The sequence below is a fragment of the Schistocerca cancellata genome, chromosome 3 (assembly GCF_023864275.1).
Source record: "Schistocerca cancellata isolate TAMUIC-IGC-003103 chromosome 3, iqSchCanc2.1, whole genome shotgun sequence".
Lineage (NCBI taxonomy): Eukaryota > Metazoa > Arthropoda > Insecta > Orthoptera > Acrididae > Schistocerca > Schistocerca cancellata.
Window position 1 is genome coordinate 952,818,172 of NC_064628.1, and position 15,681 is coordinate 952,833,852.

General features: G+C 53.0%; 1 protein-coding gene across 1 annotated transcript in view; it reads right to left on the reverse strand.

The window, feature by feature from the left end:
* LOC126176674 (transient receptor potential-gamma protein-like) overlaps positions 1 to 15,681 on the reverse strand; it is a 361,376-nt gene that overhangs the window by 92,607 nt on the left and 253,088 nt on the right. Inside the window, 3 exon segments of the mRNA XM_049923834.1 lie at positions 9,034 to 9,195; positions 9,271 to 9,407; positions 13,556 to 13,739. Coding sequence (XP_049779791.1) covers positions 9,034 to 9,195; positions 9,271 to 9,407; positions 13,556 to 13,739 — 483 coding nt within the window.

The following is a 15,681-nucleotide window of genomic DNA, read 5'->3' on the forward strand; positions in this document are numbered from 1 at the left end:
CCTTGTTCATACGCTACATTTGATTAAGGTATCAAATTTTATTGTATATATTGCAGCTATTTAACAATATACGATGCGTGAAAAATGTCTTGGAAAATTATATGAATAATTATCAGAAAAAGATTCGGAGACTATTAGTGAATATCTCTGTGGAATTAATGTTACTTAAACTGGCCTGGCCGGTCGCGGTGGTCTAGCGGTTCTGGCGCTGCAGTCCGGAACCGCGGGACTGCTACGGTCGCAGGTTCGAATCCTGCCTCGGGCATGGGTGTGTGTGATGTCCTTAGGTTAATTAAGGGACTTATGACCTGAGATGTTGAGTCCCATAGTGCTCAGAGCCATTTTTTTTAAACTGGCAAGAGAAATAATTTTTGCAGTGAAATAAAATGATCGTATGGCATTTATTGGCCGGGATATCCCCGTTCGGGGTTCGGCCGCTGTATTGCAAGTCTTTTTATTTGACGCCACTTCGGTGACTTGCGTGCCAGTGATGATGAAGGACACACAACACCCAGTTCCCTGCTGGCAGTCGAGGGGGGGCACGGTAGGAGGTGACGCTGCCGCTGCACTAGGCAGGCGGACATTTTTGCAGTAATTGAAGCACTTTTAAGCAAAGATAGGCAGTGAATAGTCCATATTTCTTTATACGGAGATACAGACAAAGACTATAATTAATAATAAAATTTGTATAAGCCAAAAATTTGTAAGCGAAAATTCAGTAGTTTTTTACATGGTGGTAAAAAAATCTTGCATGTGTAACTGAATTTTTTACTAGCACAAGTGCTGTTTTGTTTGAATTGCAGCGTTGTTGTAGCTGTCTTGAGTCCGAAGACTGGTATGACGCAGATCTCCATACTACTCTACCCTGTGCTAGCCTCTTCATCTTCGAGCAACTACTGCAGCCTACACCCTTCCGAGTTTGTTTGCTGTATTCATCTTTTAGTCTCCCTCCCTCTACGATTTTTACTCCCCACACTTACCTCCAATACTAAATTGGAGACCCCTCGACGTCTCAGAATGTGTCCTATCAAACGATCCCTTCTCTTGGTCAGGCTGTGCCACAAATTTCTTTGCTCCCCAATTCCCTTCAGTACCTTCTCATTAGTCATGCGATCTACGTAACTAATCATCAACATTCTTCTGTAGCGCCACAACTTGAAAGTTTCTACGAGAGGGTACCAAAAAAACCGGAATTATTTTTTAAAAGCTATATATTTTCAAACTGTTTACGAAACAACAAATACATTTGTCCCACCGGTGCTTCCACTCTTCGAAATAAATTTTGTAGTCATCTTTAGAAATCGTGGACAGCTCCTCCCTCGGATTTTTCTTGACTTCTTCAACGTTGTCAAACCGGTGTTTTTTCATGTCCTTTTTCAAGTGTAGAAATAAACAGAAGTGACACAATACGAGTAAGGTGCATGGGGCAGTGGAACCATATCATTTTTAACCATAAACTGTCTAACAGAGATGGCTGTGTATGCAGCGGCATTGTCGTGGTGGAAGAACCAGTCTCCCGTCTGCCACAGATCGGGTCTGTTCTGAGGCTGAACCGATCTCCAAGATAGCCCACTAATGTATGACAGTTGATCAATTGTCTGTCGACGGTCTGTGAGCACAAGCGCTCCAATTTTTTTCAATATTTTCGTCTATTTGGGCAGCTGATAGACGTGCAGAACGAAGTTTGCCATCAATCGACATGTCGCCATTTTCAAATCGAGCAAACCACTCGTACACTTGAATTTTTCCCATGGCGTCCTCTTGGTAAGCTGTTTTCAACATTAAAACAGTTTCAGCACCATCTTTACTGAGAAGAAAACAGAATTTCACAGCTGCACGTTGTTCACTTAAACTTGCCATCATAGAAAAGGAAGCTAGAACAAAAGTGCGCCAGCAAAAACAATCACTGCAGACGACCAGAACAAGCCAACACAGGCGGCACTGAACCTGCAATAAGTTGTGTTATACACGCCTAGCGGCAGAAATGCGTACTACACAAGCTCCACCCACAACAATGTTATTCTGTTTTCTTTCTTTTTTCGGTACTCACTCGTATTCTCTTTTTGTCGAAACTGTTTATCGTCCATGTTTCACTTACATACACTCCGGATAAATACTTTCAGAAAAGACTTCCTGACATTTAAATCTATATTCGATGTTAACAAATTACTCTTCGTCAGAAATCCCTTTCTCGCCATTGCCAGTCTACATTTTGTGTCCTCTCTACTCAGGTCATCGACAGTTATTTTGCTGCCCAAATAGCAAAACTCATCTACAACTTTTTCCAAATCTAATTCCTATAGCGTCACCTGATTTAATTCGACTACATTCCGTTATCCTTGTTTTGCTTTTAGCGATGTTCGTCTTATATCCTTCTTCCAAGACAATGGCCATACCGTTCAACTGCTCTTCCAAGTCCTTTTGCTGTCTCTGACAGAACTACAATGTCATTGGCAATCCTAAAAGATTTTCTTTTCCCTGAACTTCCTGCTCCAAATTTTTATTTGGTTTTCTCTACTGCCTGTTCAATGTACAGATTGAATAACATCGTGCAAAGGCGACAATCCTGTACCACTCCCTTCTCAACCACTGCCTAACTTTCGTACCCCTCGATTCTTATAACTGCCGTCTGGTTTTTGTACAAGCTGGAAGTAGTCTTTCGCCCCCCCCCCTCTCCACCTGTATTTTACCCTTGCTACCTTCAGAGTTTCAAAGCGACTATTCCAGTAACATTGGCAAAAGTTTTCTCTAAATCTACGAATAAACGTAGGTTTGGTTTTCCTTAATCTAAGGAATCTTCTAAGATGAGTCGTAGGGTAATTATTGCGTGTTCCTACATTTCTCCGGAATCCAAGCTGATCTCTGAGATCGGCTTCTACCAGTTTTCCATTCTTCTGTAAAGAATTCGTGTTAGTACTTTACAATCATGACCTATTAAACTGATAGTTCGGTAATATTCACACAAGTCAGCAACAGCTTTCTTTGGAGTTGGAATTATTACATTCTTCTTAAAGTCTGAGAGTATTTCGCCTGTCTCGTACATTTTGCACCAGATGGAAGAGTTTCGTCATGGCTGGTTGTCCCAAGACTACCAGTAGCTTTGACGAAATATCGCTTAGTCCCGGGGCCTTGTTTCGACTTAGATCTTTCAGAGCTCTGTCATATTCTTCTCGCAGTATTATATCTCCCACGTCATCTTTATCTCCGTCCACTTTCGTTTCTACAACATTGCCTTCAAGTTTATCTCCCTTGTATGGACCGTCTACACACTCCTTGCAACTTTCTGCTTTCCCTTCTTTCCTTTCCACCTGAACTCTTTATATTCGCAGAGCTGCTTTTCCTTTCCCCTTTCTCCTTTCTTTAATTTTCCTTTAGGCGGTATCCGTAGTCTCCCTAGTGAAATCATTTTTTTTAAACGTTTATACTCCCTTTGGCCTCGTTCATTTGCTGCATTTTTATTTTTTCTCATTTTATAAATTAACTTCAATATCTCTTGTGTTATCCAAGGATATATACCAGGCCTTATCTTTTTACATATTTGATCCTCTACTGCCTTCATTATTTCATATCTTAAGGCTACCAATTCGTCTTGTACTGTATTCCTTTCCCCCAGTCTTGTTAACTGTTGCCTAAGGCTCTGAAACTTTCAGCAACCACTAGTTCATTCAACTTATTCAGGTCCCACTTCCTCGATTTCCTACCTTTCTCCAATGTCTTCAGTTTTAATGTACAGTTCATAAAGAATAAATTGTGGTCAGAGTCTACATCTGCTGCTGCAAATGTAGTATATGATGAAAATATAAGTGGTGGAATTTTCATGTACGGACGATTTGTTGACTTACGCATTGGTAAGTTTGAGGAGCTGGAAACCAATGAACGGACTCCAGGCTAGGAAAACAGACACCACGGAGAGAGCAAGCAGAAGTGGCAGCGCTGAGGTTACAAGAGCTAAGCAGTAACGGTGCAGGGCTGACAACTGCAAACGCTCCTGGCGTTTGTCACAGTTTGAGAGTGAACTGGAACTTCAAACACGACCTACACGTAACTGTAAGCTGACACGGTAGATGGTGATCGCATACAGACGCTTTTTGGCGTAGGCAGCTAGCTTGATATTTGCTGCCGAAAGCAACGACGTCAGTGGAGTCGTAGAGGCTACAGTGAGACTGGAGACGAGAAAAACGAGAGAGTAGTCTCCTGCTTTAGCGTGAAGGCAAGTGACGAAAAACACTGTTTTCTCTAGCCATGTTGGGAACGGTAGCGCAATTTAGCTTACTGGTGAACGCTGTTGCTACCAATCTTGGAGTTTGTTAGTTTAAAAGCGGAGAAGATCCCTAACCAGAGAGTGGGAAAGGAGAAGGTGATTGGCCAGAGGCAGCACGGAGGAGCAGAGCCGATGTCTGTAAAATGGCGGTAGGTTGGCGGACGAGTGTAGACAGGGGGAAATACTGCGCCGCCACACGCTTTAAAATCTCAAGTTTCCCGTGCCGAAACTGCTGCGCAGCCAGGTCCGTGTCGCTCGTCGCCATTACGGGGTGAGCTGCGACGAGTCTCGTTCTCCCACTCGCAGTGCTGCACACATGTTTGTACTTTACGATGCTGTTAGTGACTGCTGCTTCTCTCAGCTCTCATCTCACAGACTCAGACACCGAGTTCTGTTGTGCCAACAGTCGAGTCCTTCGGTTTTTCCGATGCGTAGGAATGGCCTCGTTGTACGAAGTATGTAGTTTGAATGCAGCAGGAGAATGTTAATCAGACCCGCGAGTCTGCCGCGCGCCCCGCTACGAATTTCCTCGTCGAGTACAAAAATCCGCACCTTTCGTAGGCGTCCAGCGACAGTGTTTGGTGTTGACCTGAGCCATCGCTGGAAATTTGTCTTCCTGTATTTGCTGTTATCAGGTCTGTAATTGCAGACTGGGCTGCCGCTCGTGGTCTCGCGGTAGCGTTCTCGCTTCCCGAGCACAGGGTCCCGGGTTCGATTCCCGGCGGGGTCAGGGATTTTTCCTGCCTCGAGATGACTGGGTGTTGTTGTGTCGTCTTCATCATCATCATTCATCCCCATTACGGAATGCACTGGCAAACCACCTCCACTAGGACCTTGCCTAGTAAGGTGGCGCGGGTCTCCCGTGTCGCTCCCCTACGCTGTGTAAAGAAGTATGGGACTCATCATCATCAATTGCAGACTGACCTGAAACCTTCTTTTTTCCCCTCTATCCTATGCTAGAAAATGGAAGAAAAAATCTCGGGAATGCAATCAGTCTAGCATTCACCCCAAATATACGTTTTTTGAGGAAATAAAATTATTGTAGTGTACTATATTTACATTCGTGTAGCTGGCGACTCTATTTGTTATCGACTGCAAGTGACGCACTCGAGCGGAACAGTGTGAGAGCGCGAGCAGGGGGCAGGCGGCTGGCTACCTGGGCACTGGGCTCTGGGCGGCTAGGCTACCTGGGCGCTGGGCGGCTAGGCTACCTGGGCGCTGGGCGGCTAGGCTACCTGGGCGCTGGGCGGCTAGGCTACCTGGGCGCTGGGCGGCTAGGCTACCTGGGCGCTGGGCGGCTAGGCTACCTGGGCGCTGGGCGGCTAGGCTACATGGGCGCTGGGTGGCTAAGCTACCTGGGCGCTGGGCGGCTAGGCTACCTGGGCGCTGGGTGGCTAAGCTACCTGGGCGCTGGGCGGCTAGGCTACCTGGGCGCTGGGCTCTGGGCGGCTAGGCTACCTGGGCGCTGGGCGGCTAGGCTACCTGGGCGCTGGGCGGCTAGGCTACCTGGGCGCTGGGTGGCTAAGCTACCTGGGCGCTGGGCGGCTAGGCTACCTGGGCGCTGGGCGGCTAGGCTACCTGGGCGCTGGGCGGCTAGGCTACCTGGGCGCTGGGCGGCTAGGCTACCTGGGCGCTGGGCGGCTAGGCTACCTGGGCGCTGGGTGGCTAAGTTACCTGGGCGCTGGGCGGCTAGGCTACCTGGGCGCTGGGCGGCTAGGCTACCTGGGCGCTGGGCGGCTAGGCTACCTGGGCGCTGGGCGGCTAGGCTACCTGGGCGCTGGGCGGCTAGGCAACCTGGGCGCTGGGCGGCTAGGCTACCTGGGCGCTGGGCGCTGGGCGGCTAGGCGACCTGGGCGCTGGGCGGCTAGGCTACCTGGGCGCTGGGCGGCTAGGCTACCTGGGCGCTGGGCGGCTAGGCTACCTGGGCGCTGGGCAGCTAGGCTACCTGGGCGCTGGGCGGCGAGGCTACCTGGGCGCTGGGCGGCTAAGCTACCTGGGCGCTGGGCGGCTAGGCTACCTGGGCGCTGGGCGGCTAGGCTACCTGGGCGCTGGGTGGCTAAGCTACCTGGGCGCTGGGCGGCTAGGCTACCTGGGCGCTGGGCTCTGGGCGGCTAGGCTACCTGGGCGCTGGGCGGCTAGGCTACCTGGGCGCTGGGCGGCTAGGCTACCTGGGCGCTGGGCGGCTAGGCTACCTGGGCGCTGGGTGGCTAAGCTACCTGGGCGCTGGGTGGCTAGGCTACCTGGGCGCTGGGCGGCTAGGCTACCTGGGCGCTGGGCGGCTAGGCTACCTGGGCGCTGGGCGGCTAGGCTACCTGGGCGCTGGGCGGCTAGGCTACCTGGGCGCTGGGTGGCTAAGTTACCTGGGCGCTGGGCGGCTAGGCTACCTGGGCGCTGGGCGGCTAGGCTACCTGGGCGCTGGGCGGCTAGGCTACCTGGGCGCTGGGTGCTGGGCGGCTAGGCGACCTGGGCACTGGGCGGCTAGGCTACCTGGGCGCTGGGCGGCTAGGCTACCTGGGCGCTGGGCGGCTAGGCTACCTGGGCGCTGGGCAGCTAGGCTACCTGGGCGCTGGGCGGCGAGGCTACCTGGGCGCTGGGCGGCTAGGCTACCTGGGCGCTGGGCGGCTAGGCTACCTGGGCGCTGGGTGGCTAGGCTACCTGGGCGCTGGGTGGCTAAGCTACCTGGGCGCTGGGCGGCTAGGCTACCTGGGCGCTGGGTGGCTAAGCTACCTGGGCGCTGGGCGGCTAGGCTACCTGGGCGCTGGGCGGCTAGGCTACCTGGGCGCTGGGCAGCTAGGCTGCCTGGGCGCTGGGCGGCTAGGCTACCTGGGCGCTGGGCGGCTAGGCTACCTGGGCGCTGGGTGGCTAGGCTACCTGGGCGCTGGGTGGCTAAGCTACCTGGCCGCTGGGCGGCTAGGCTACCTGGGCGCTGGGCGGCTAGGCTACCTGGGCGCTGGGCGGCTAGGCTACCTGGGCGCTGGGCGGCTAGGCTACCTGGGCGCTGGGCGGCTAGGCTACCTGAGCGCTGGGCGGCTAAGCTACCTGGGCGCTGGGCGGCTAGGCTACCTGGGCGCTGGGCGGCTAGGCAACCTGGGCGCTGGGCGGCTAGGCTACCTGGGCGCTGGGCGGCTAGGCTACCTGGGCGCTGGGCGGCTAGGCAACCTGGGCGCTGGGCGGCTAGGCTACCTTGGCGCTGGGCGCTGGGCGGCTAGGCTACCTGGGCGCTGGGCGGCTAGGCTACCTGGGCGCTGGGCGCTGGGCGGCTAGGCTACCTGGGCGCTGGGCGCTGGGCGGCTAGGCGACCTGGGCGCTGGGCGGCTAGGCTACCTGGGCGCTGGGCGGCTAGGCTACCTGGGCGCTGGGCGGCTAGGCTACCTGGGCACTGGGCAGCTAGGCTACCTGGGCGCTGGGCGGCGAGGCTACCTGGGCGCTGGGCGGCTAGGCTACCTGGGCGCTGGGCGCTGGGCGGCTAGGCTACCTGGGCGCTGGGTGGCTAGGCTACCTGGGCACTGGGCAGCTAGGCTACCTGGGCGCTGGGCAGCTAGGCTACCTGGGCGCTGGGCGGCTAGGCTACCTGGGCGCTGGGCGGCTAAGCGACCTGGGCGCTGGGCGCTGGGCGGCTAGGCTACCTGGGCGCTGGGCGGCTAGGCTACCTGGACGCTGGGCGCTGGGCGGCTAGGCTACCTGGGCGCTGGGCCCTGGGCGGCTAGGCTACCTGGGCGCTGGGCGGCTAGGCTACCTGGGCGCTGGGCGCTGGGTGGCTAGGCTACCTGGGTGCTGGGCGCTGGGTGGCTAGGCTACCTGGGCGCTGGGCGGCTAGGCTACCTAGGCGCTGGGTGGGTAGGCTACCTGGGCGCTGGGCGGCTAGGCTACCTGGGCGCTGGGCGGCTAGGCTACCTGGGCACTGGGCGGCTAGGCTACCTGGGCGTTGGGCGGCTAGGTTACCTGGGCGCTGGGCGGCTAGGCTACCTGGGCGCTGGGCGGCTAGGCTACCTGGGCGCTGGGCGCTGGGCGGCTAGGCTACCTGGGCGCTGGGTGGCTAGGCTACCTGGGCGCTGGGCGCTGGGCGGCTAGGCTACCTGGGTGCTGGGCGGCTAGGCTACCTGGGCGCTGGGTGGCTAGGCTACCTGGGCGCTGGGCGGCTAGGCTACCTGGGCGCTGGGCAGCTAGGCTACCTGGGCGCTGGGCGGCTAGGCTACCTGGGCGCTGGGCGGCTAGGCGACCTGGGCGCTGGGCGCTGGGCGGCTAGGCTACCTGGGCGCTGGGCGGCTAGGCTAACTGGACGCTGGGCGCTGGGCGGCTAGGCTACCTGGGCGCTGGGCCCTGGGCGGCTAGGCTACCTGGGCGCTGGACGGCTAGGCTACCTGGGCGCTGGGCGCTGGGTGGCTAGGCTACCTGGGTGCTGGGCGCTGGGTGGCTAGGCTACCTGGGCGCTTGGTAGCTAGGCTACCTGGGCGCTGGGCGGCTAGGGTACCTGGGCGCTGGGCGGCTAGGCTACCTGGGTGCTGGGCGGCTAGGCTACCTGGGCGCTGGGCGGCTAGGCCACCTAGGCGCTGGGTGGCTAGGCTACCTAGGCGCTGGGCGGCTAGGCTACCTGGGCGCTGGGCGGCTAGGCTACCTGGGCGCTGGGTGGCTAGGCTACCTGGGCACTGGGCGCTGGGTGCTGGGCGGCTAGGCTACCTGGGTGCTGGGCGGCTAGGATACCTGGGCGCTGGGCGGCTAGGCTACCTGGGCGCTGGGCGGCTAGGCTACCTGGGCGCGAAGCGTGCCAGCACGCGGTGGTGGTCGCCGTTGTGGGCGTCCGCGGAGGCGGCCGACAGGCCGGGCGACAGCAGCCCGGCGGCGCTGTGGTGCGGCGACTTCTTGGGCGTCGAGCCGGCGAAGATGGCCGACGTGGTGGAGCCGAAGAGGTCGTGCAGGTGCGCGGGCAGCGCGTGCTCGTGGCCGTGGCCGTGCGCCGCCCCCGCGCCCGCCCCAGGCGCCGCCCCCGCCGCCGCGGCCGCCGCCGCCACCGACTGGTGGTGCGCCAGGCTGGCCATCAGCTCCGCCACCGAGCCGAGCGGCGCGCCCGACGTCTGCGGCGCCGGCGCGATGTTGAAGCCCTTCATCAGGCGGCGCTCCTTCTGCCGGTTCTTCTTGCCGCCCGAGCCTGCGAAGCAGTAGAGTAGGTCGCCGTCTCCACTCCGGCCACGACAACATTTTCTACACTCACTCTACTTATTTATGCATTTCGAGAGAGAGATTCCGTGATGTCACAAACTTCTGGGCTGATGGAGAAGGATAAATGCATTAATACGATGCAGCCGAGTCGGAGGGCACGGGCGAAAATTTCCGCTTTAGCCTCTCACAGTGCTCAGTCCGAGGGACCCGACTTCCGAAACCTCGACATCGCCTTCAGAGTTCCCGCCGAACACGCGCCAATACCCTCAGGCTACTTCCCCTATTGACGGTCTAGTAACGGCGCGAGTAACTTGATGTCACAGAGACCGAAAACCCTAAGTCTACATTAGAGTAAAAATGAATTCTATTTACCTGCACAAGTTTCGCAAGGTGCTACACTTACGACACTTGTCAAAAATGGCGTCCCTCTGCCTCAAAGGAGGCGTGGCATAGTCGTGCGAGGTTCCGTAGTAACCGTTCCGATAGCCCCACTGTCGTCTCAAGTGTCGCTGACAGCGATACTTCTCGCTTTACAGTCTCGACAGTTTCGACGAGGGTCTCGTTCCCAAAACTTTTCGCGTGGGTCCACAAGAAGAAATCGACTAGGATGAGATCAGATGAACGTTTTGGCTCGAAACAGGACCTCCTTTGCTTATCCACTTTTCGGGGAAAGTCTGATCCAGGTATACACGAAACGAGGTGGGGCTCCATCGTATTGGACCCACATCCGTTGACGAGTAACGAGTGGGATATATTCCAGGAACCCGTGTAGTATATCTCTGATAAACACTGGGTACGCTTGTGCATTTAAGTGCGGAGGAAGAACCGAAGCGGCTAGTACACGATCGTTGAGTATGCCTGTCAACACATTCAGTGATAATCTGTACTGATGGCTCGTCACAACTGTACTGAGGAGATTCTCGTCGGCCCAAACAAGACTATTCCGACTACTTAGCATTCTGTCTCTGGTGAAACGGGCTTCGTCCGTGAAAAGCGCACACGGAGAGAAATGGAGATCGACTGTAAGGTCTTGCAAGAACCACTGGCTGGACAAGACATGAGCTCGGAAGTCATCGGGACTCAAAACGTACATTTACTGCGCACGGAGGGCGTGTAGCTGCAATTCCCGTAACACTCGCCACAAGGGACTCAGAGAGACATTCGCTTCACGTGCACGTGATCGAGTGCTGATCGGAGGCACCTCATCCGCTCCCGCAATTCCGTGTACTCGGTCGCCCTTCTCGGTCTTGTGCTGTGGTACCGACTGCTCTGTTTTACTTAGTCGTTGGAACAGACTCGGAATATGGTGTGAGCCGAATGCCTTGTAGGCGAATTATGGACCTGTACAACAGTTTCGCTTCTCTGTTGTTCGCTTACCTATACACAAAGTTCAGTCACCGGGCACAACTCCATTAGGTTAGCCCTGATCGACGTTAGTATTTCAACCTGCAAACACAGACTGCAGCCTATAACACTACAGACACTGTACACCAGGATTGTTCTCGTCAGTACACAGTACGTCATCGGCATCGGATTAACTGAGTTATTAGCCCAACCTCTACACTTAAGTGCTCGTCGGAATTGCCTACCCTACAATCTCAGCAAAACGGTACCGCTACGTGTATTGCACTATCAGAGGGAATAGAAAGATTTTGGCTTATAAATTTCCATTCGGTCATTTCCGTGCCACATTCCTTTATCTCACTCGATGCATTTACCCTTCTCCATCGGCTTTGAAAGATTGTAACATCATCACGGTGTCACTCTGTATAAGGGGCACTCAAAAAGGAGCTCTAAAATAGAAACCATAGAAGGTATCACTGCCTACGGAAGCTGTTGTGGCCCCTATAAGAGCGCAGAGGTCTCGATCAGACTTGACTCTAGGGGCACTCACGTGAGGACAGGCTGAGGAGCTGCAAGCGTCCACTGACCAACGCACTCAGTTGCGGGGCTTCGAAGAAGAGCAAATGGCTGTACTGAGTTTCCTTACCACGCGAAACTGAAATTCATCGAAGAACGGTACAACTGTACGGACGGCACTGCATGTGCTTTGCAATCCCGACCTCCGGGGCAGTGGCTGCCTCCATAAGCCGCCGGCCTTCAATGACGAGGGCCCCACCTGCTGGCCAGCGCAGTGTCTGACATTCCAGGTGGTCCTACACCGGCCAACGCCTTCCTTCAACAATTCGCTTGTGACACGCCTCGACCCTTGCAACGGACATGCAGTGCTCTTCGCACACTTGTGCCACTGTTCGATGAATTTCCGTTCCCCACACTCCGTCCGCTGCCGGAAACGCACTACAGCCCTTTGCTCCTCTCAGGGTTTTCAGCACTACTGAGCGCTGGAGGAGAGTTTGGGCCATCGGTGCTCTTATAGGGCCACACCTCGTTCCGTAGGTAATGACGATTCCTTCATCAGTATTCGTTTCGCAACCTCCGGCTCGTTTCTTTTTTAATAACCTTTACATTTCGCCTGGCTAAGTCACAGTTCTGACAAAACTCTACCATCTGGTGAGCAAGATGTATGAAACAGGCGAAATACCCTCAGACTTCAAGAAGAATATAATCATTCCAATCCCAAAGAAAGCAGGTGTTGACAAATGTGAAAATTACCGAACAATCAGTTTAATAAGCCACAGCTGCAAAATACTAACACGAATTCTTTACAGACGAATGGAAAAACTAGCAGAAGCCGACCTCGGGGAAGATCAGTTTGGATTCAGTAGAAATACTGGAACACGTGAGGCAATACTGACCTTACGACATATCTTAGAAGAAAGATTAAGGAAAGGCAAACCTACGTTTCTAGCTTTTGTAGACTTAGAGAAAGCTTTTGGCAATGTTGACTGGAATACTCTCTTTCAAATTCTAAAGGTGGCAGGGGTTCAAATGGTTCAAATGGCTCTGAGCACTATGGGACTCAACTGCTGAGGTCATTAGTCCCCTAGAACTTAGAACTAGTTAAACCTAACTAACCTAAGGATATCACAAACATCCATGCCCGAGGCAGGATTCGAACCTGCGACCGTAGCGGTCTTGCGGTTCCAGACTGCAGCGCCTTTAACCGCACGGCCACTTCGGCCGGCGTGGCAGGGGTAAAATACAGGGAGCGAAAGGCTATTTACAATTTGTACAGAAACCAGATGGCAGTTATAAGAGTCGAGGGGCATGAGAGGGAAGCAGCGGTTGGGAAGGGAGTGAGACAGGGTTGCAACCTCTCCCCAATGTTATTCAATCTGTATATTGAGCAAGCAGTAAAGGAAACAAAAGAAAAATTTAGAGTAGGTATTAAAATCCATGGAGAAGAAATATAAACTTTGAGGTTCGCCGATGACATTGTAATTCTGTCAGAGACAGCAAAGGACTTGGAAGAGCAGTTGAACGGAATGGATGGTGTCTTGAAGGGAGGATATAAGATGAACATCAACAAAAGCAAAACGAGGATAATGGAATGTAGTGGAATTAAGTCGGGTAATGCTGAGGGTATTAGATTAGGAAATGAGACACTTAAAGTAGTAAAGGAGTTTTGCTATTTGGGGAGCAAAATAACTGATGATGGTCGAAGTAGAGAGGATATAAAATGTAGACTGGCAATGGCAAGGAAAGCGTTTCTGAAGAAGAGAAATTTGTTAACATCGAGTATAGATTTAAGTGTCACGAAGTCATTTCTGAAAGTATTTGTATGGAGTGTAGCCATGTATGGAAGTGAAACATGGACGGTAAATAGTTTGGACAAGAAGAGAATAGAAGCTTTTGAAATGTGGTGCTACAGAAGAATGCTGAAGATTAGATGGGTAGATCACATAACTAATGAGGAAGTATTGAATAGGATTGGGGAGAAGAGAAGTTTGGGGCACAACTTGACCAGAAGAAGGGATCGGTTGGTAGGACATGTTCTGGGGCATCAAGGGATCACCAATTTAGTATTGGAAGGCAGCGTGGAGGGTAAAAATCGTAGGGGGAGACCAAGAGATGAATACACTAAGCAGATTCAGAAGGATGTAGGTTGCAGTAGGTACTGGGAGATGAAGAAGCTTGCACAGGATAGAGTAGCACGGAGAGCTTCATCAAACCAGTCTCAGGACTGAAGACAACAACAAGAACAACAACAAGTCAAGGGAAGCGAGGCCGACTCACCGGTGCCCATGCCGGCGGCCGTGGACGTGTTCATGCCGGAATTCTTGAGGATCTCGATGAGCTCGCAGCGGAAGGCCGAGATGTCCTGCTTGATCTCGTTGACGTCGTCCTCGGTGACGCCCTCGTTCTCCGCCTTGCGCTGCTCCACCGTGACGTAGCGCCGCACCAGGTTGCGCATTATGCTCTGCGCACACCAAAACTGGGCCAGTCAGCTGGCCCGCACTGCGCGCGCCACACACACACACACACACACACACACACACATGTACGAGGTGAATAGTCTTATTAGAAGGTAAGTAGTACGCTTACATGAAATTTGATTTAATATTTTTCAAAGTACTGCCTTGGCTAGCAGTGCACTTATCCCAATGTTGAATCTATGACTCGGAACATTTACGGAAGACTTCTTTTGGAAGGGCGTTCATCTGCTCTGTCGTGGCCCCTGAATGTCAACAGTGGTGTCAACACGTTTCTCTCAAAGGACGGTTTTAATCTCTGGGAAGAGCCGGAAGTCGCATGGTGCTGAATCTGGCTAGTAAGACGGATGTGTGGACAATCAGACACGAACTCTTTTTCCCTGCAAAAGAACTTGTGAATCAAAAGCGAAGTGTAGTACAGCATGTTGTAGAATTAATGCTCCAGGCAAATGCCGGAATGGTTCATTTGAAAAGAGAACAGCCGATTTCCTTCTCCATTCCCTTGCTAATACCAGCTTGTGCTCCGTCTCTGATGACCGTGCTGTCGACAGGACGTAAATTCTAATCTCCCTTCCTTCATGTTTTAAGTAGTTTCTTAGTAATGTCAGGTCACACACACCACTTGAAAACTATAACTATCCCATCTGATTTTTTGACCAGCTTTCTGTACCTAGTATTATACCGTGTGAACTCCACTGATCTTTAAGGAGTACTTCGAAACTCTGTCCTTTTGTTACGAATGCTCTGGCAGTTAACCACTAGGACTATAATGATTCCATCTGTGGGGGGCATTTATTTGGATCTCACACAGATGCCTCAGTCCACCCGCATCCACATCCACGTAGATACTCCGCAAGCCACTGTACGATGCGTGGCGGAGGGCACCCTGTACCAATACTAGTCATTTTCTTTCCTGTTCCAATCGCAAATAGAGCGAGGGAAAAACGACTGTCTATATGCTTCCGAGTGAGCCCTAATTTCTCGTATCTTATCGTCGCGGTCCTTAAGTGGAATGTATGTTGGCGTCAGCTTAAAATGCCGTTTCTCTAAATTTTCTCAACAGTCTTCCTCGAAAAGAACTTCGCCTATTGAGTTTCCGAAGCATCTCCGTAACATTTACGTGTTATTCCAACCTATAAGTAACGAATCTATAAGCCTGCCTCTGACTTGCTTCGATATCTTCCTTCAAACCGACCTGATACGGATCCCAAACACTCGAGCAGTACTCGAGAATAGGTCGCACCAGCGTCCTGTTGCGCTCTCCTCTACAGGTGAACCACTCTTTCCTATAAAATTCTCCCAATGAACCGAAGTCGACCATTCGCCTTCCGTACCACAGTTCTCACATGCTTGTTCCACCGCATATCGCTTTGCAACGTCACGCCCAGATATTTAAACGACTCGACTGTGTCAAGCAGGACACTAATAATACTAAAACCGAACATTATACACACATCAAAAAAGTTTTGCATCACCCTGGATCCAAGAACTCCTGAAGATAGACTCAATCTTTTTGACTGTTCAGAGATGTCACCCGCCCAAAGATGTAAACAACCATGCATGAGTAACACATATTATACGCCGGGGGTCCGACAGCCGATCAGCTCCAGTCAGTCCACCAGGAAGGAGCTACACGGCTCGTGTTGTCTGTATTTCAACCACCGCAGTTCGATCGCGTCCGCATTGTTACTTTGTGCCAGGAAGAGCTCTAGGCGTCTCGGAGTGAACCAAAACGACGTTGTTCGGACTTGGAGGACATGCATGTCGATGACATGCGTCGCTCAGGCCGCCCAAGGGCTACAACTACAGTGGATGACCACTACCTGCGGATTATGCCTCATAGGAGCACTGACAGTAATGCCACCATGTTTTCGTGCAGCCACAGGACGTCGTGTTAAGACTCAAACTGTGCGCAATAGCATGCACGAT